This window comes from Brassica napus, chromosome A5 (assembly GCF_020379485.1).
Source record: "Brassica napus cultivar Da-Ae chromosome A5, Da-Ae, whole genome shotgun sequence".
Classification (NCBI taxonomy): Eukaryota; Viridiplantae; Streptophyta; class Magnoliopsida; order Brassicales; family Brassicaceae; genus Brassica; species Brassica napus.
This window is the reverse complement of record NC_063438.1, coordinates 21,218,595-21,236,708: the sequence shown is the minus strand read 5'-3', so window position 1 is coordinate 21,236,708 and position 18,114 is coordinate 21,218,595. Positions and strand designations below refer to the sequence as shown.

The 18,114-nt window shown below is 36.4% G+C and overlaps 4 protein-coding genes and 1 pseudogene across 5 annotated transcripts; 3 read left to right on the top strand and 2 right to left on the bottom strand.

Moving 5' to 3' along the window:
• Positions 1-3,619: 3,619 nt before the first annotated feature.
• Positions 3,620-5,894, top strand: LOC125608867 (magnesium transporter MRS2-3-like). 2 transcript variants are annotated; one of them, XM_048779428.1, is made up of 6 exons: positions 3,620-4,100; positions 4,290-4,484; positions 4,565-4,693; positions 4,787-4,947; positions 5,032-5,266; positions 5,361-5,894. In XM_048779428.1, the coding sequence occupies exons 1-6, from the start codon at positions 3,687-3,689 to the stop codon at positions 5,646-5,648; spliced, it is 1,422 nt and encodes a 473-aa protein (XP_048635385.1). In that variant the 5' UTR covers positions 3,620-3,686; the 3' UTR covers positions 5,649-5,894. The 2 variants fall into 2 exon arrangements, with proteins under 2 accessions (XP_048635385.1, XP_048635386.1); XM_048779429.1 differs by having other exon boundaries at positions 3,624-4,097.
• Positions 5,895-7,278: 1,384 nt separating this feature from the next.
• Positions 7,279-9,148, top strand: LOC125608866 (U1 small nuclear ribonucleoprotein 70 kDa-like). The gene is made up of 4 exons (XM_048779427.1): positions 7,279-7,591; positions 7,922-8,171; positions 8,351-8,399; positions 8,522-9,148. The coding sequence occupies exons 1-4, from the start codon at positions 7,521-7,523 to the stop codon at positions 9,028-9,030; spliced, it is 879 nt and encodes a 292-aa protein (XP_048635384.1). The 5' UTR covers positions 7,279-7,520; the 3' UTR covers positions 9,031-9,148.
• A 168-nt stretch (positions 9,149-9,316) lies between these two features.
• BNACNNG33890D lies at positions 9,317-9,780 on the bottom strand. Its single transcript, XM_013852351.3, has one exon. It carries the CDS (start codon positions 9,642-9,644, stop codon positions 9,447-9,449), a length of 198 nt encoding a protein of 65 aa, XP_013707805.1. The 5' UTR covers positions 9,645-9,780; the 3' UTR covers positions 9,317-9,446.
• A 2,886-nt stretch (positions 9,781-12,666) lies between these two features.
• On the top strand, positions 12,667-14,006 carry LOC106409827 (annotated as a pseudogene).
• A 44-nt stretch (positions 14,007-14,050) lies between these two features.
• On the bottom strand, positions 14,051-17,219 carry LOC106410780. Its single transcript, XM_048779426.1, has 6 exons — positions 16,960-17,219; positions 16,330-16,645; positions 15,518-15,603; positions 14,653-14,738; positions 14,456-14,545; positions 14,051-14,383 (listed from the first exon to the last, which is right to left on the bottom strand). The coding sequence occupies exons 3-6, from the start codon at positions 15,585-15,587 to the stop codon at positions 14,252-14,254; spliced, it is 378 nt and encodes a 125-aa protein (XP_048635383.1). The 5' UTR covers positions 15,588-15,603; positions 16,330-16,645; positions 16,960-17,219; the 3' UTR covers positions 14,051-14,251.
• Positions 17,220-18,114: the final 895 nt, after the last annotated feature.

Sequence of the window (18,114 nt, the reverse complement as noted above, 5' to 3'; positions counted from 1 at the left end):
GAGAAGACAGTGCATGGGGTTGTTTTTATAGGCGGGAAAGAGTTGTTTATTTATTTACCATTAAGCCATTTGATTCTAAAACTTATTGATGACATGAGTTGGTGGGTATTTTAACTGTGAAGTTAAATGTCCATGTGCTAAAGTTTATAAGGACCATCTCTTTTTTACTTGCGTCCATATAAGAGTGAGCCAAGTGTTTTCCACCGAATAATTAGAACAAGATGTGAAGTTTAAGAAAAGGGTTTTGAAAAAAAGAGTGACTTCGACGATAATACAAACCATTTATCTTTGTCTCTTCAGATGTCTGTTTCATGTGTATTATATGGTCCTAAAGTTAGAGATGCAGATCTTCGATGTTGGTTCACGACTAGCTGACTGCAAGCACCGCTAATATCCTGAACTATTCCCCGCGAATCGTGGTTCGGATTTGCAGGTTTCCCTCAGAATAGTGGACCCAGTTGGGTTGAATGGAATCAAATTTATCACTTGTTTTGATAAAACGGCACATGTGTTTTTCCATCAGATAGTTTCAGAAACTTTTCGACCATTACTAAGAATTTTGTAGATTTTATCACTTGAAATGTAGCCATTCGCCGAGTTGATGGGGGTTCTTCTCTTGATCTTTTACCGGTTTATCAATGTTTTGCATACCATTTTTTCGTCTTAGTCAAAACTCTTCGTCTTTGTTTTGAACTCTCGACTTTGTGTTTTATTTCTGCAAACCCTAACCATTAAAATGCATCTTTCAGGTTATATTCGATATGCTGGTTGTGTTTGGACCTGAAAGATAAGAGATAAGTTGACGTTGATGACAAAATTGGAAGATTGTAAGCGATCAAGAAAATTGAGGCGCACAATAAAAGATAATTTGCTATGCGATGCAAGTCAGTAAAGAAGATTGACATTTCTAAGTAGTGATATGACACTGAAGAAAAAGGAAAATGTATATTCGAAGAATTGAAAGTATCCCTTCCCTTTCTTATTAATCAAGAAGCATTTTTAATGAGTAACCTTGATTTAGTAAATTAATAACAAATTTGCCGTTTTGCATACGTGGCAACACCACAGCTCTCCTCAACAATCTTAATTAAAACACCTTTAATTACTAGAGAATTTACAACAATTGCCATTGAGACTCATAATTACATATTTTTGTTAATATGTTATAAACTTATAACATAAGATCGTTCATCATTCTTTTGAAAACATGATCGCAAAACAATGTGCACAAGTCTTCTCTATCTGTTTATGTGCACAAGTCTTCGCTATCAACTTTTCACACGAGGTTGTCATTTAGTGGAGAAGAAAAAATAAAAATTTCACTCTTAATTATTTCCTGGAAAAAGTAGATTTTCTATGTTTCTTCTCGATCCAAGAACTAATGTTTATGTCTCACGGCGGATTGATGTTGCTGTTCATTGTCGTCTTTAGAAACCCAGGTTTGATTTTCCTCAATCCTCAAGCAATTCTGGAAACTTTGAGCTTCATGAATCAGAGAAAATTAGGTGTATGAACTAAGGGACCTTGAGTATGTCAATTAATCTCCTACGTAAGTGTTCATTATTCAAAGCCTGAGTTTAATTTCGAAACTTTTCCTCTTCAATGTGCTAATTTCAGTTTCTGAGATTCGATTTGCAGATAAAAAAAGCAAAAGAGAATATGTAATGATGTTTAATCAGCAAGGAAGAAGAAGATCACGTGCTACTAAAAACTTTTTTCAGTTTTTTTCTATAAACCCAACTGACCAATTGTTAGCGGCCCAATTAAATAATTAAACTGTCCCAATAGTTTTTCATACATTTATATTATTTGCATGTATTATTCTTATAATGGAATATTATATCATTTAAATTACAGTAAAATTTGTTCAATAGTTTTATTTTTGATCTTTTATTTATAAATATATGAAAATACATCAATTCATCCATAAATTATTGTCTGAAAACTCTTTAATTTATTTCTGATTATTTCGTAACTCGCTAGGCGTGGATCTACCATATAATTCACACCTAGCGCTATTTCGAATACAATGTAAATATTTTACCCATAACTATAATATTATATTCACTGGTTTTTATTTTAAGGAGTATGAGATATGATTTAGTTTATTAGGAGAAAATAATGTCAAAGAAAATCAAATATTACCTTAACTGATTTTGAATATTGTTTGGAGAAGCTATTAGTTCAAACTTCTAACAATCTCAGTGCACTCATACTTTTGCTCTTCTGTTACGTTTCATTGAAAGAAATCAGTTCTGCTTCGAGATCACGATGTTTTGAAATCGTCTATTATTGCAAATCACTGATGTCAAACCCCTGTAAGAAGAGAAAATGACAAGGAAAACAATAACTCAAAAAGAGAACACCAAGATTGAAACTACAGATTACAACTATTCTATATGGATCACGAAGTGAAGCGAAGGACATGCACAGATAATTTAAAACATAAATAGGTTGGATAGGAATCTGAATTGGATAAAAATCTCAGAAGAAAAGATAGAAAGAAAAAATTATTGGTTGGATAAGAATCTCGAGAATTTGTCTAAAGGGAGCATATTTCGTGTAGCCGAAGAAACTTTAACCCTTTTCAGCTCAATATTGAAGATGAAACAAGTTTGTTGATACTGTCGACAAATGAGTTAGATAAAATAGAATCACTTTTTATTTATTTTTGACATAGATAAGACCAAACCATTAGTTTTTCAGCTTATCATCTTATTATTTCTTTTGAACCTAATTAATTTTGCACAAATCATGGTCTATATCAATGTATAGTCCCACAATGTGATACTAAAATATAATTCATAACCCAAAACTTCCGAAAATGTGTGACAAATTTAATTATATACTTAGAAGTCTCATCCTGCGCAAGGCGCAGGTCTTTACCTAGTTTTAGTATATATTATTGAAGCACACCTAATGGAGATACGCTTAACTATTTTAGAGATCAAAAGTATGAGATAAAAAAACACGAGTTCAGGTTTTTGGTGAATGTAATTTCTTGTGAAAAAAACAATTGATGTTCTACAAAATTATTTTGGGTATATAGAATTTTTTTTTTAATTAACCATCCAGCGATCAAGTTCAACCGACTATTTTGTGGGTTCTAGGAACTGTAGAGTTATTCCTCAAGTGCCACTAGTCCAAGGCATCTTGGTTAGGTATGTAGAAATTAGTAAGTAGTTCAAGTGATTTCTAATAAAATGTATTTGTTGAAGAAATTTTTTTATATCTGTGATATTTCGTATTATCCATCCATGTTCTATATTTTTTACTTACAATCAAACGAACTTAGAAGATGCACTATAAATTATAAAAACCACAATTTAAGCCATGAAAGCCCTGCAAAATGAAGGGGTTTATTGGGTGAGGTTTAGCTGAACGGATATTACTACAAATTTCAAAAAAAAAAAATTCAGGGTCGCTTTCTCAGTAAAATTTTCAACTCGCCAGTTAAAAGTCGTCTCACCGTAAACTGTGAAAAGCAAAAAAAACAAACTCTTCACCGCGGTTCGGTTTTGTGGAAACGCTACAACCGGTTTTATGTTGGGGGAAAACTACAAAACCGGTTTCTTCAACCGATTCTAACCGGTTTGGCTGACGAGCCGATTATTAATTAATTCCCAATTTCAGAATCATCGCCATCGGAACTTCACAGTGATCATCACAATCATCGTAACGCCGCCATGAGAGGAGGCCCTAGGCCGGAAGATTTCGAAACGAACCCATCCACGCCGATCACCGGCCAACCGACGCCGACGTACCCCGCCGGCGCCCGGAAGAAAGGCGTGGGCGTGAGGACATGGCTGGTGCTCTGCTCGAGAGGCCAGGCGCAGACGACGGAAGTCGGAAAACACGCCATCATGCGGCGAACGGGGCTACCGGCGCGAGATCTTCGGATCCTCGATCCGCTCCTCTCGTATCCGTCGACTGTGCTGGGTAGAGAGAGGGCGATTGTGATCAATCTGGAGCATATCAAGGCGATCATCACGGCTCAGGAGGTTTTGCTGCTTAATTCGAAGGATCCTTCTGTGGCGCCGTTTATCGATGAGTTGCAGAGGAGGATTCTCTGTCACTATCGTGCTACTAAGCCTAAGGTAGTTGTAGAAATTAGGGTTTGGTAACTTATGCCTAATGATTGTATTGTATGCGTTGTGCTGTAGTATGTTCAAGAAGTTGTTAAGCTGTAGTATGCAAATGCAATGGTGATGTTATATTGAAGATGATGATGATTGTTAAGTTATAGATAGTAACTATTCTCTGGTTTCTTTGTATTGCGTTTTGTGAAGGAGGAAGAGAACTATGAGGGAGAGATGGATCAAGCGCAAGGAGGAGGGGATGGGACGCCGTTATTATTTGGGGATGAAGCCAAGAAGGATGCGAAGCAAAGCCTTGAGAATCAAGATGGATCCAAGGTTCTTCCTTTTGAGTTTGTTGCTCTGGAAGCTTGTCTTGAAGCTGCATCCAGCAGTTTGGAAAGTGAGGTATATATATGCTCTTATGGTTACGGCTCTAGTACACCTTATACTGTGTGGTATTTGCATTGATTCTTCTCTAATTGTAGGCCGTAAGATTGGAGTTGGAGGCTCATCCAGCCTTGGATAAGCTTACTTCGAAGATCAGTACCCTTAACTTGGAGCGTGTTCGACAGATTAAGAGCAGGCTTGTTGCCATAACTGGACGTGTTCAGAAGGTGTTATAATTCAGACTTTTCGTACTCCTTTGATCTTATGATTAATACAATTCAAATATAAATAAACCCTTCCTTCTCTTCACTTGATCTTAGGTTAGGGACGAACTAGAACATCTGCTAGATGATGATGAAGATATGGCTGAGATGTATCTTACAGAGAAGTTAGCTCAGAAACTTGAGAATTCATCAGCTTCCTCTATGAATGAGAGCGATACAGTCGAGGTTGATCTTCCTGAGGGAGATGAGGATGACAGGCATGCACCAGACTTTCTAAACTTACTACCTTTGATTTGTTCTGATGTAAGTTTAACATCTTCCTTGTTACCATAACCTGCCAGGCTTCCTGCGGAATCTGCTTCGGAGTCTAACAGAGATGAAAGCTACCTTCGAGCAAATGAGGACGCCCACGATCTTCTTATGAGTACTCATAGCGCACTAAGCAGAAACAGCCGTGGGACTCATACTAGCTCAACCAGGAGTGCCATGACCAACAAGTTCGATGTGGAAGAGCTTGAGATGCTTCTGGAAGCATATTTCGTGCAGATCGATGGTACACTGAACAAACTATCAACAGTAAGTAAAACACAGTTGCTTTAGTACTTATAGACATACTCTTGTCAGGTGATAATTGTGCGGTTGTGTTGTTTGAATGGGGGAAAAAAAATAGCTAAGGGAGTACGTGGATGATACAGAGGACTACATCAACATAATGCTAGATGACAAACAGAATCATCTGCTGCAAATGGGTGTGATGCTAACGACAGCTACTCTGGTGATGAGTGCATTTATCGCTGTAGCTGGAGTGTTCGGGATGAACATTACCATAGAGCTGTTCAAGGATGAGAAAGCTGGTCCCACGAGATTTGCGTGGACTGTGATTGGAGGTTTTATCGGGAGTATATTCCTCTATGTTGGTGCCATCGGGTGGTGGAAGCAGAAACGCTTGCTTGAATGACTCCAACCAAGCAAGCATATTGGGAAGAATGATGTCTCTTACCAAAATATTTGTACACTAACGAGATTTTATGGGTGGGGGGGGGGGTTTTTAATTTTCTATTACTGAGAATAATGTCCCTTACTATATTTGCATAGTTAAATTATAAAACAGAGCAAATTGGAAATTACACTACATGATTTTCTTCTTTGCAAGATTTTGAAAATGCATGTAAGTTTAATTTTGGGGTAGTGTATAAATGAATCCTTGGTTGTGAAATAGCTAAAATGTAAACGTAAATGGAACTACGTTTCTTCATCCCGTCCCTCTTACCTGAATCAAATCTTTCAGAGGGAGGATGATTATCTTTTTTGGTGTAAAATAAAGTTTCGCTATGGCGATTTTAACCCGATTACTTTTTTGTTTGACGAATTTTGAAGTGTTCTTTCAACCAAATCCGAGTTGTTCATCAAGTTTCTCTAGTTTTTATTTCGGTTTTGTGTTGAAATAATAAAGATCCCGATTTTGTAATCGGGTTTTCATATCTGTTCTCTTTCGCGAGCTTAATCAAACCCTGATTTGCTAATGTTTGGTTCTCTTCTTTTAAAGATATGATCTGATTCCTTTTCTTCTTCGAAATCAGTCTTACCCAATTAAGTTTTAGCCGTAAAGGCGTATGGGTTAAGCTTTTGAGAGGAATGGATGATGATGTGAGATAGGATATCCGAGTGTAAGTCCCAAACTAGTAACCTTACTTGCAGGTTAGAAGGAAGGGGATGCACAGATCTAAGAGATGATCACGTAGGAGGAAGGATCAACTCAGAGAATCTGAGATCGTTTGGTGATAGTTGCGTTGCTTGCACAGAAAGTAATAAGAGGAAGGGATAATTGTAAAACTTGATTCTTATTATTAAAAGTCGTAGAGGCAAAGCCATATATAGAACATAGAAATCCTAAACATAAAACACTTTAGATGATTATCCTAACAAGTTGATAATTATCCATCTTAAGAAATATAAATAAAACCAATAGGAAAATATAAACCGGGTTAGAATCGGTTTGACTCATTGTGACTTTGTCCTGTCACATGATGAGGTTATTGTCGGTTCAAAAGAGATTCAGTAGAGATTGGCGCTCTGATAGAGCGGTCCAATAAAGGATCTTCTTTTGGATTATTGAATATGTGCGTTAACATCTGGAGAAGTTAGGGTTTCAAGTGTTAGTGACGGCGAGATGCGGAGGAGGCTATGGTAGCGGGTACAGGTCATAGGAAGAGGCTCGGCAGTAGCGGAGGAGATTGAAGAAGCGACATCAGATTTCTGTCGGTGACGATTCACGGTGACTTTAGTAGGGGTCTCATGCATGATGAACACGTGTACATCACGTGTCTCGTGAAGCTGAAGATGCCGATGGATGGGATGACTAATCTTATCGCTTTCTCTAATCTTTCTCTTGTTCATGTAATTATATGGGCCTTAAAGTTTGGGCTTAAAATATTGTAAAACCTGTTACCAGTTATAATGGCCAATAGACCTTGATTAATGATATCACAGTTGACAAAAAAAAATGGAACTACTTTTGAACTTTGAATGTCATCTCATGGTATTAATCAATCAAAATCTCTAAAATTTAACAACTTTCACCTAAATTCCACGAAATCTTAAATTCTCAAAAATCTCTCAAACACCAAGTCCAATAATCCCCAGTCCCCACCCTAGTGAATTTAGAATTGGAAACTACTGGGGGTTTCAGGAAACTTGGTAACTTAAAGGGGCTTTTTTGATGTTTGAAGAAAAACAAGGGGGTAAAATGAAAGATTGAGGAGATGGAGAGTATAAGCCCTAAAACAATCTCGGTCCCTCTTTTGATTTTGAGTTTGTTGAGAAGAGAAACATGTCATCAAGGCGAGAGAGCAGAGATTCAGACTCCAAACGAGATCGTTCTAGATTCGATCGCGAATCCAGGTCTGCCTCTTCACTCTTCTACTCTTTATCTCCCTCGTTTTGTGGGTATGGTTATTGTTTAGCTTTGAAGTACAAATCTCGTGTTGTTTAATGTTGGGAGTGATGGTTTTGTATTACGCTTCAAAATTGACTAAAATTGCAGACTATGAACAAGAGAAACTAAAAGTTCCACTCTTTTCTTTTTCTAAACTCAAATAGTTGAGTTTGGTCACATTTTTTTGAGAAACTTAATCATTCTTACTAGAGCTTATAATCCCTTTCCCTTCTTCTTCTAGCAATATTATTATTATTACTAGTTTCACAAACGATCGTTTATGTTTTGTTCTTTAGCCCTAAGAGGTCCAGGAGAGATGGGAAACCTGAAGAAGAAGAAGAAGGTGTTCTTCTGAGTAAGAAGGATTTGGATGTTAGAGATGGTGGTACTGAGACAGATAAGAAACCACGCCAGTCTATGAGAGATGCTGCTCCACTGGAGCCTGATACTCATGGTTTGAGAAAAGACGGTGAAAAGAAGCTCTCTGACACGACCAAACAAGCTCCCCATCTGTCTGAAGAGCTTCGTTCTAGACCATACCATCAGGTTTCAGAAGCTCTATTTATCGTCTTCCATTTGATAGTAATTACTATTAATCAAGTATATGGAATCTTTGTGAGTCCGCATTGTTGCCAATTGAAAAGGCTAAAACTTTTGATATGAATTTGCCTTCAAATGCTCAGATAAATGTTATCTTTGGCTTGCCTGTTCGTGTCTTATAACAGCATGATGATCGTCGTACTAATGGGAGAGATGACAGAAGACCAACTTCTGGTAATTTTCCTCAGAATAACTCTTTTTGTTCCTATTCTCCATTCAGATGTATGTGCATATTTGTCTTTAGCTATAGAGTTGGCAAGTCTTATGAGCATTTTACCTTCTTTCTCTGTTTGAAGAGAGAGGGTCGTGGAGAGGTTCGAGAGATCAGAGCAATCGAAGAGCTGGAGATGATCGTAGAGACCAAGACAAAAGCACCTGGCGACACGACAGGTTCCATGAGAGTGACGACACCAAAGGAGGAGCACTCTCCAGGAAACGCCCTGCCTTCAGGGAGAATAAGATTCCAGAGGAGTCTAGGAACGACACAGACAGAACAAGAACTGAGGAGGCAAAAGACGCAAACCTAAACAGTCGCAGACAGAACGAGAGAAACTGGAGGAGCAACAATGAGAGACCAGCAGCGGGAAGAGACAGGGTGTGGAACAGAGATGATGGAAGCAGACAGAGTTACCGAACCGATAGAGAGGGATTCAACAGAAACGGACGAAGTGGGTTTAATGGAGGCTGGGCAAAGGCTGAGAAGAAATGGGACCATGACTTGTACGAGGAGGCGAACAAGAGTCCTGCTAGAGCCAACGAGGAAGAGCAGATTGCAAAGGTCGAAGCTTTGTTGTCTTCTTCTTAAAGCTTTATATGTTTATGTTTCTTGGTGTGGATTTGCGTCTAAACTTGTTAATGTCTTAGTTTTTTGCAAGTGTAGAAGATAATGTCTTGAGTTTATATAATGAAAACTCTCTTCTATTTTCCAGCAAAGCCGGTATTAAACACTGTAAACCGGATTATTCTTGGATTCAACAAGTAAGACTGACTCAAGAATCTACACCAACCAAATCACTTCTTCACTATTTGTTTTTATTCTATCAATCATGAATGAATCTCATCTTATACGTTTCTATATTATTTTTCTTCTATTTGTTTCCAGAAACTATATGTATATATATACTTGATATCCTGAATACAAATCTCCCTGAATCACAGAACGAAGAAACAGAAACGGTATGCAAAAAGAAAAACTGAGAAGGAAAAAAAAGGTTGTTATCATCAAAGAGCTCGTTGGCCAGGACGATCAGCAACCTTCAAAGTCTTATTGATGAGATCTCTGGTCTTCTTACGACGGATCTCGACCCTGACGCTGCTGCTTTTATCCATTTTTATGTATGATTTCTTTTTCTTCTTCTTTAGCAAGTTCACCTTTGACTTTATCGTCTCCACCAAGCTCTCCAAGTGTAATCCCATCATCACTACTTCCTCTTCTCGATTCTTTCTGTTTCACTAAGATTGGAGATTTTATAGTTGCAGCTCCTCAAGACATATTCCTGCGTTTTTTTTTTTTACTGTAGAAAACAAACGTTACGCTGCTACTTGGAGTTCTTTACCCTCGAGACTTGTTTTGGTATTTATGGAACATAACGTGGGAAACAGGGCTTTGAGGTTGAGATATTTTCGAGATTTGCCACTTGCTTGTCCTTATTTGACTTTTTTAACATTTGATTAGTCAGCTACGATTTGTTATCACAATATCACATTGGCGTTTTGTCAACAACCACATTTACAATCTATATAATAATACATTTACACACGCAACAAAAAAGAATATCTTATCATTTTTTCTTCTTCGTCTGTGTTCACATGGGATAATAAAATTGTGATACAACGAGATGCTGCATGCATTTAGTGCATGAGAGTTTTCTTGTCTTTATCCAGACGTATATAATAATACGGTTTATACCTTATCTCTATGAAACGGTTAGAAAACATGCGAAGATAATAAAGAATAAAACTAGGAAAGACGAATTAAAGTATATATATATTCATGGAAGAGAAGACCCTAACCAAGTAACCATCAATGGTCACTAAAATAATAAGAGTCCCAAATAATAATCAGTTTTTCTTTTAATGGTCACATCAAATGACCAAATATCTCAAATACAGCTTTGAAAATAACATCATGCATTGAACCTGAGTCACGTTATGCTAGCTCGCAGGGGTTGTTGTTATTACATATGGTAGCTTATTCCTTAACATCATGCATTAAATTTCTCTGCAATATTTTTCTGAGCTGAGCGCCTAGTCAGCTCTTCAACAGGATCATCATTGTCAGAGTGAGATCAAACACAAGCTCCTGCTATCAGATATGAAACTTTGGTGTGGACATTCTATCAGATATGAAACTTCTTCTGTCTAAATGACCATGACTGATGTCTTTGATATGGAACGATCATCCCATTTATCTTTATATTTGCCGAGATATGTAGTTCAATAAAGTAAAAACAAAAGAACCCATTTAACAGAGATGTCATAGAACCGTGATAATTGGGAAAGCTTTATAAAAAATTGAACTATTTTTTTTTCATGAAGTGATATTGTGAGAGGAGCCAGAAATACCTTTGACGCCTCATCATGTTAACCCATTCTCATGATATCTTCAAGCAGGAATTTAGCAGGATCCACCTCTTTTCAGCTTTCCCCAACTTTGAGGTTTCTTTTTCCATCTGCAGAACATTAAACCTTAGTTAGCATTAACCCAAACCACAGTTGGAAAACCCACAAAAGAACAAACCTTTTGTATATGAAGATCTTTTGTCCTGACCTTCATTACACAATCTCAGTTTGATGCAGGGTCAAATTTTATACGCTATGTCAATCCATCTGTGAATATACATCAATAGTGAAGCTATTAACACAATCAGTAAAAATATATAATGGTCCCTTAACACCCTTGTCGTTGACAGGAGCGAAGCTAGGATTTATTATGACTGGGTGCAAAATAACAAATAAAGTAGTGTAGGGGGAATAGAACTCAGGTACGTTGAAAACTATGGGTGCATCATTACCAAATTAATCACTTACCTCCTACTTGTCCAAAGTAAAATGTTAAATATTTTAAATAGAGTGGGTGCACGTGCACCCTTAGTCATCAACCTAGCTTCGCTCCTGGTACTCGTTGAGCATTGCAGTCTCTATAACTGCTTGCTTCTGTTCAATCCTTCGAGAATACCCCTAACAGCTTAACCACCTTGGAGAGTTTATCATTGTAGTTATGAATATCAGAGACCCGTCGTTTTGCATGATTGCATCATGATTCTATCTGCAGGAATCTTATGATTCATATACATAGTGTGAATGTTGACTCAAATCACGTACAAGCAAGCTGGACCTTGGTCAATGGGCCTGCAAGGAAAATGGAGATTGGGTTTATACACATATGAAACCCATCACGTTTTGTCATTAAACGTGAAGTGCACAAAGATTATGACAGAGATGCTTAGTATAAATAGAATCTTACCCTAAGCATTAATACCCTAACAGTAATCTCTTGTATCAAAAAAATGTAAGACCATGTCCATTGCAGGGTTCTGACCTAGTATCCAAAAAAAAAAATTAATATTAAAAAATAAAAAGAAGAGGAAAGAGAGAAAGAGAGGTCCTAAACAAGCCCTTTTTAACACCGGTCATAAACATTAATTCATCATGTGTTTCTTTTCTAGTGGTCTTAATTTCTATTTTGAATTAAAAGTTATATATTTCTTACATATGCAACGAAAAAATGATAAATTTATGATCTAGAACCTGTAAATGGATATCTTACCGATGGGGCTGCCCTAAGAGATACATTCTCAAAGCTTGTACTTTTCTCAGTTTATAGTGAAGCTTGAGGAACAAGAGTTCCCTCCCCAGAAGTAACGGTTAGAGGCCGTGAACTAGGTCAAAAGTGTTTGTGTCTTTTACAGTTTATGCTTACTCTAAATCGGCTCCTATGCAATACTGCTTATAGAATTATTATATATTTCTTGATTCTGAAGTGAGTGGAGAAATTTGAGCTCTTGTACTTAGAAGGTTGGGATATACCGTCATCAAGCTTTTCACACTTGGACAGCTACGGTGAAAGTAACGTTTTGACAAAGTTCTATTTTGAAATATATATATTTGACATTTTTTCACCCGTTGCTAAAAGCTCAAAAAAGGTTTAGGAACTTTTGCAGTATCGTATTATTAAATACTTTTGCAAATATGTTAAAATTTATTTTATGTCAAATTATCTATAGAAACTTTAATTGAGAATTTAGGTGTCTCTCTCTTTCATATTACAGATTTATTTTATTTGCAACATCGTATAATAAATTTAAAAAATTTCTTTTAACGGCACCACCAAGTTTTAGATATGTTTGCAAATATGTTAAATTTTCTTTTTGAGTTAAATTATCTTTAAAAATAGGAAACCTATTTTTTTTTTTTTTTCCGTAACACATAGGAAACCTATTCATATTGGGAATTTAGGTCCTTCTCGGTTGTAGGTTAATAAATACTCTTTCTCTCACCCCCCATCCCTGGCTCGCGTATTAAAGATTTTGATTGAATCACACAGTAGCTATGGAGTGGAGAAACCTTCCAACGGATTTGGTAGAGAATATACTCTCTAGGATTCCAGCTATGACTCTGGCAAGATTTCGATCAACATCAAAACAATGGAGCGCTATATTGAAATCCACTAGCTTTGCTAAGATGCACGCTGCCAAAGCACCAAAGAGGGAGGATGAGTCTCTGAACATCATGTTGATTGATTCTAATGTTTTCCAAGTAAGGATCAGTCTCGGTGCTCCATATGTTAAGGTTGCAGATAATCCATTCTACCTTAAAGATCCCCTTTCTAATTCTTCACAAGTTGGTGTACTTAATGTCTTTCACTGCAACGGCTTGTTGCTATGCACCACAAAGGACAAGAGACTCGTGGTTTGGAATCCATGTTCAGGGGAAACCACGTGGATTAAACCTAGAGTCATCTACAGAGAATCAGACTACTATGCTCTCGGTTACACTTACGACAGCAAATCATGCAGCAAGCAATATAAAATCTTGAGGGTGGATCGTCATAAAGATGTACCACCTAATAATGAGTACGAGATTTATGACTTCACCTCTAACACTTGGAGAATTCTTGGGGTTGCTACTGATTGGTTTTTAGCACTATATCGTCGTGGCATATCAGTGAAGGGAAATACTTTTGGATTGCTACTCAAGCATGGAGTCCACATAACAATTTCTTACTTAGTTTTGATTTTTCAGCAGAGATGTTTCAAAGTCTATCTCTTCCTCGTCCGTTTCCGTATAGTATATTGGCTTTATCTGTGGTTAGAGAAGAGCAACTTTGTCTCTTATCTTTAACGAATAAGGAGTTACAAGTGTGTGTGACAACTAGTACCGGATCATGGAGTCAGCTCCTAGTCCTAGATTTGACCTTTCAATATGAGATAAGTAGTAGTCAGTTTTCTAAAGGGATGAGTTTCCTGGCAGACAAGCAGAGCAAGGTTGTAAGGTGTTTGAACTCCGACAACGTCTTATCCACTGTGCAAGAAAATAAAGACATACAAGTGAATCGGCTTGGAAGAGGCAAAAGGGAAAGCATCACGCATGATAATTTTGAGTCTAGCTCAGTTCTTCTGAATTATGCTCCAAGTTTAACTCAAACCCAACAAGATTATACACGCAAAAGGAAATCACCAAGTACGTGACTTGTGATTGTCACACTATGTTGTTTTGTTTTTGAGTTTCTCTTTCCTTCTATGTTGTTTTGTTTTTGAGTTTTTTCTAGGACTTGTCAAATTTTTCGTTCCATCTATCTACAAATATCTTTAAAGTCAAACCAGTTTATGGTTCATGTCTAAATCCTTGTAAATGGATTCACAAGTGGGAATGGTTCCAAGCCACAACCCACAATGCAAATACCTTGTTGGAACCGTACGATCACAAAGCTAAAACATTGTCAACATTTTGCATAGAAGGAAATTTTCTTAAAAGTCTAGAGATGCATCGTATAGTCTTTTTAGAAATGCATACGTGGGGGTTGGTCAGTTGTTCTGCTCCATGTTAGCTACACGTGTTTCACAAGCCTCTTTCTCCCTCGTCCAGTGCGCGATCTGACCAGCGTTGGCAGCAGTGTCTGGACGCAAGGCGAGAGCGGTAGTCAGCTCCTGAATTCTCTATAAGACAGATACCAATATAAGATGAAATGGAAGAAAAGATAACCAGAAAAATAATGAATATAGACAGACCTTCTTGTTTTTATTCAAACTGTGCATTTGATCCTTTTTCCCAATGTTGGAGGCAGTAGTCTGGAGGTTCTTTTCAGCGGTTCTCAAATCCTACAAAAGAGAGTAAAGGTTGATGATATATTGACATGCAATTAATGAAAGGAAACAATTAATTAATTAAAAAAAAAAAAAAAGAGAACAAGTTGTGTTCGTCTTACCCTAATGCGGTATGCTTCTTCAACTATGATGTTCAGTGTGGCTGAAGCTAAGCCATCCACTCCATCAGATCCTAAACTGGAGAAATCTAACCAAAAAAAGCTCTACCTCAAATATGCAACAACATCAACCAAGCACATCCCAAAGAATGCCTTGATTGATACCAAAACTATCTATAGATCACAAGATGATGATAACTCATCACAACAACAACAAGCGATGCTTACGGTATACGTGTTTTTCATCGGATTCATGGCTAGCAACGCGCAGATAATCAACTTGAGAATCAAAGCATTAATATAACAAGTTAAAAACATAGAGCATGCGAAAGAGAATCATCTAACAACAAACACGATTACAGATCTCGATGAACAACAACAACGTAAACGATCGATAACAGTTAACGATTCCATCGCGGAGTTATGCTAAGCAAACGAACTATGGATCATACGATCTCGAGGAATCGATTGAGCTTGAGCGATATATAGTCACAGTCAGAAACAGAATCGAAGCAGTATAACAACAACACAGAGCATGCTAAAGAGAATGTAGCTTCACGATTAAACAGCATACATTACAGTATGCGAAGAAGAGAATCTCTCTATCTTTCAACTCAAACGATGAAACGATCTCTAAAATTACAAGTTACAACAAGCAGCGAAGCTAATATATGATGATGAACACACGATAACAGTTTCCATCGGAATCATCATCATGCTAATCAAACAGATCGATGGATCAAGGAGCTTAAGCGATAGTCACAGTCAGAAACAGAGATTACGATCAGAAAAATCTAAACGAAGGAGAGACACTAGTATACATAAACGATCGAGCGAGAATCATATGAAGAAGATGATAAGAGCTTACAGCTATCAGTGGCTTCGTTGAGCACATCTCCGAGCTGGTACATCTGCTGGTAAAGTTGTTCTTCCGCCATTCTTCTTCTGCAAAATCTGAGAGAGAGAGAAAAGAAATGAAGTTGTCAACAATATATCGTCGTCTCTCCAGCGGGAGAGGGATTGTTTTTATATTTATTTTTATATTTCAGTTTTTGTTTTAACTAATACTTTTTAACCACAGTTACTACTAAAAGTTTTCATTTTTTCACTCTTGTTAATATAAAGTTTAACAACATATATATCAATTATATAACAAATGACTCACCATTTCTTTTTCTTTTTTTTTTTCCAATATCTTAAATTCTTGGTGTTTACTTGTTCCCCAAAACGGGTGCAAATGATCAAATCAAGTCTTTTGGTGGTCAAACAATTTCAGATTGTTTTTTTTTTCTTTTCGTAATCTCTCTCTGTTTAATAAATACCAGTTATATAATTAAGAAATCTATTTTAATAGTCTTTTTAGAAAGAAGCCGTGCATGGCAAGTAATTCAACCATTGTTGAACTTTCATGGTTTCATAACTCTCTATAAGATTCATTTTAGAACCAGAACTCATTTAAAGTTTCGATAATTTTGGTTCGGGTTTAATTACTTTTAGGTATCATATAAATATTTTATGACAAATCAAGTCATGGTGATCAAAAGGGCCGGCCTGCCTTGCATATTAAATTTACTTTGTCACGAACAGTACAATTCGAGCAATTTAATTTCATCCAAAAGATGTTTTTTTTCTCCTGGATATTATTATAAGCTTGACAAAACTTGGAGTGGAATCTATTACCTAAATTTTCAAGGCAGGGGAGGGGAATCTCTTGTGCAGCTCTCTTCCGCCCACGGGCTCTGCTGCTTCTTCTTCTTGTTGCCTTCTTTGAAGGTACACAGACATTAAATAGCAACTAAGATCAGTGCTAAACACACAGACTAGAAAAGCCAACCAAGCATTCTAGTCTAAGCAATGAAGGACATGCCTTTGTATAAGTTGCACCCTCAAACTCCATTTTTTTCTCATTGCAGAGTTTATCACCTCGCGTTAAGCTGCAATTCTCGGCTTCACTTTTCATCTTGTCAAAAGATCTTGCCTTGCTCGCAACTTCTTCCTGTGGAGTATTTAATCATAGAGGAACCTTTTTTTTTTTTTTGGGTAAACACTAAGTATTGAGAGACCAATAAAAGACAAAGAAACATATATAGATCAAACAACATCATTTAATTTGCATTCCCTATTCTCTAAATAGAATCGTATAAAGCCTTAGCCTTTTCATTACTCAGTCAAACATGACACCATTCGAAATGTGTTTTTCAATCAAGAAACTTAACTCCAGCAAGATTGCTGCTACTTAGCTTTTGAGTTTCACTTAGATAAAATTGAAATTAGCAAAATATCAGAGGAAACAAGAAATGTGGAGCTGACCTGTTTACATCTCTCAAGAACATCAGAGAAACTGTAGACCGGTTGGTTCCTGCGCCGCTCGCTCCGCCACTCCTCCTCGGTCGCTTCATTTCCGTCAAACCCTCGAAAGCCAATGGCGGTGTGAAGTTAGAGGATTTTTACCATTGCAAACCCAAGGGGTGAGCCATCAGTGAAGGAAATAACAAAATTAGAGTGATGCCAAGTGCCTTTCCCGTATATCGTATCCGCTCCAGAGAGTTCGAGTCTTAGACACGTGTGCTTCGTCCTTTCCACTGTTACTAGGATAAAACCTCCGCTAAATTTATATGAAAATTATTTAATAAACTAGAAAGTCACAACCTTATTCATATTAAAACAAAAATTATAACCTTGATTTATTTGTAATTTTTTAAAAAAATGAACCTAATAAACTTATTCCTAGAAAGTCATGTTACTTTTAATCTCAAATATTATCATTTAAATTTTGGGTCTACTAGAAATATTTATTGGACTATCAATAATTGGATTTAAAGAATAGATGATCCATTGGATTTATAGATAATATAAATTAAATAGATATAATCTATACTATTAAAGCAGAATCCTTCTTAAAATTATGCCCCTGACTTTTCCAATTAATTACAAAAAAAATTCATTACATTTTTCAATTGTTTTAAATGGTTTTCGAAATCGAATGCCCAACAAATAGAAAAGTAGCATGTTTCTATCCAACTAAACAAAACAGCCCAATAATTTAAACAATACATCCATCGTTTTTTAAGCCCATTTCGTGTATGTTTACTAACACATACATATTCGTTTATGTTCTAAGCATATACCCTAAAAATCTATTCAAACCTTAACTCTATTCAAACCCTATTAACACCATAAAAAACCCGTTGTCCAAAAAATTATATTAAATATATTGGAGTTATTATAATATTTATGTCTTATTTAAAATGTTCTTATATGAAATTGCTGAAATATATTAAATATTATCTTTCAATAATATTAATTATACTATTATAGTATAGGGTTAGCATATTTCGAAATCATTATTTTCAATGTTATTGACCTTTTAAACAACCAATAATATTTAAATATTTATATTTACCAAATTTGGTATATAAAATATAATAAATAGAAACTCATAAATTTTTGGATTCAAATCAAATA

Excerpts from the sequence above, each read along its gene's own strand:
- LOC125608867 (XM_048779428.1), top strand. The coding sequence starts at position 3,687 with ATGAGAGGAGGCCCTAGGCCGGAAGATTTCGAAACGAACCCATCCACG. Across the intron at positions 4,101-4,289 it reads GTGCTACTAAGCCTAAGGTA|GAGGAAGAGAACTATGAGGG; the intron begins GTTGTAGAAATT and ends CGTTTTGTGAAG. Across the intron at positions 4,948-5,031 it reads GAGGGAGATGAGGATGACAG|GCTTCCTGCGGAATCTGCTT; the intron begins GCATGCACCAGA and ends ATAACCTGCCAG.
- LOC125608866 (XM_048779427.1), top strand. The coding sequence starts at position 7,521 with ATGTCATCAAGGCGAGAGAGCAGAGATTCAGACTCCAAACGAGATCGT. Across the intron at positions 7,592-7,921 it reads AGATTCGATCGCGAATCCAG|CCCTAAGAGGTCCAGGAGAG; the intron begins GTCTGCCTCTTC and ends TTTGTTCTTTAG. Across the intron at positions 8,172-8,350 it reads GTTCTAGACCATACCATCAG|CATGATGATCGTCGTACTAA; the intron begins GTTTCAGAAGCT and ends GTCTTATAACAG.
- BNACNNG33890D (XM_013852351.3), bottom strand. The coding sequence starts at position 9,644 with ATGATGGGATTACACTTGGAGAGCTTGGTGGAGACGATAAAGTCAAAG.
- LOC106410780 (XM_048779426.1), bottom strand. The coding sequence starts at position 15,587 with ATGGCGGAAGAACAACTTTACCAGCAGATGTACCAGCTCGGAGATGTG. Across the intron at positions 14,546-14,652 it reads AAGAAGCATACCGCATTAGG|GATTTGAGAACCGCTGAAAA; the intron begins GTAAGACGAACA and ends TCTCTTTTGTAG. Across the intron at positions 14,384-14,455 it reads GTTTGAATAAAAACAAGAAG|AGAATTCAGGAGCTGACTAC; the intron begins GTCTGTCTATAT and ends TCTGTCTTATAG.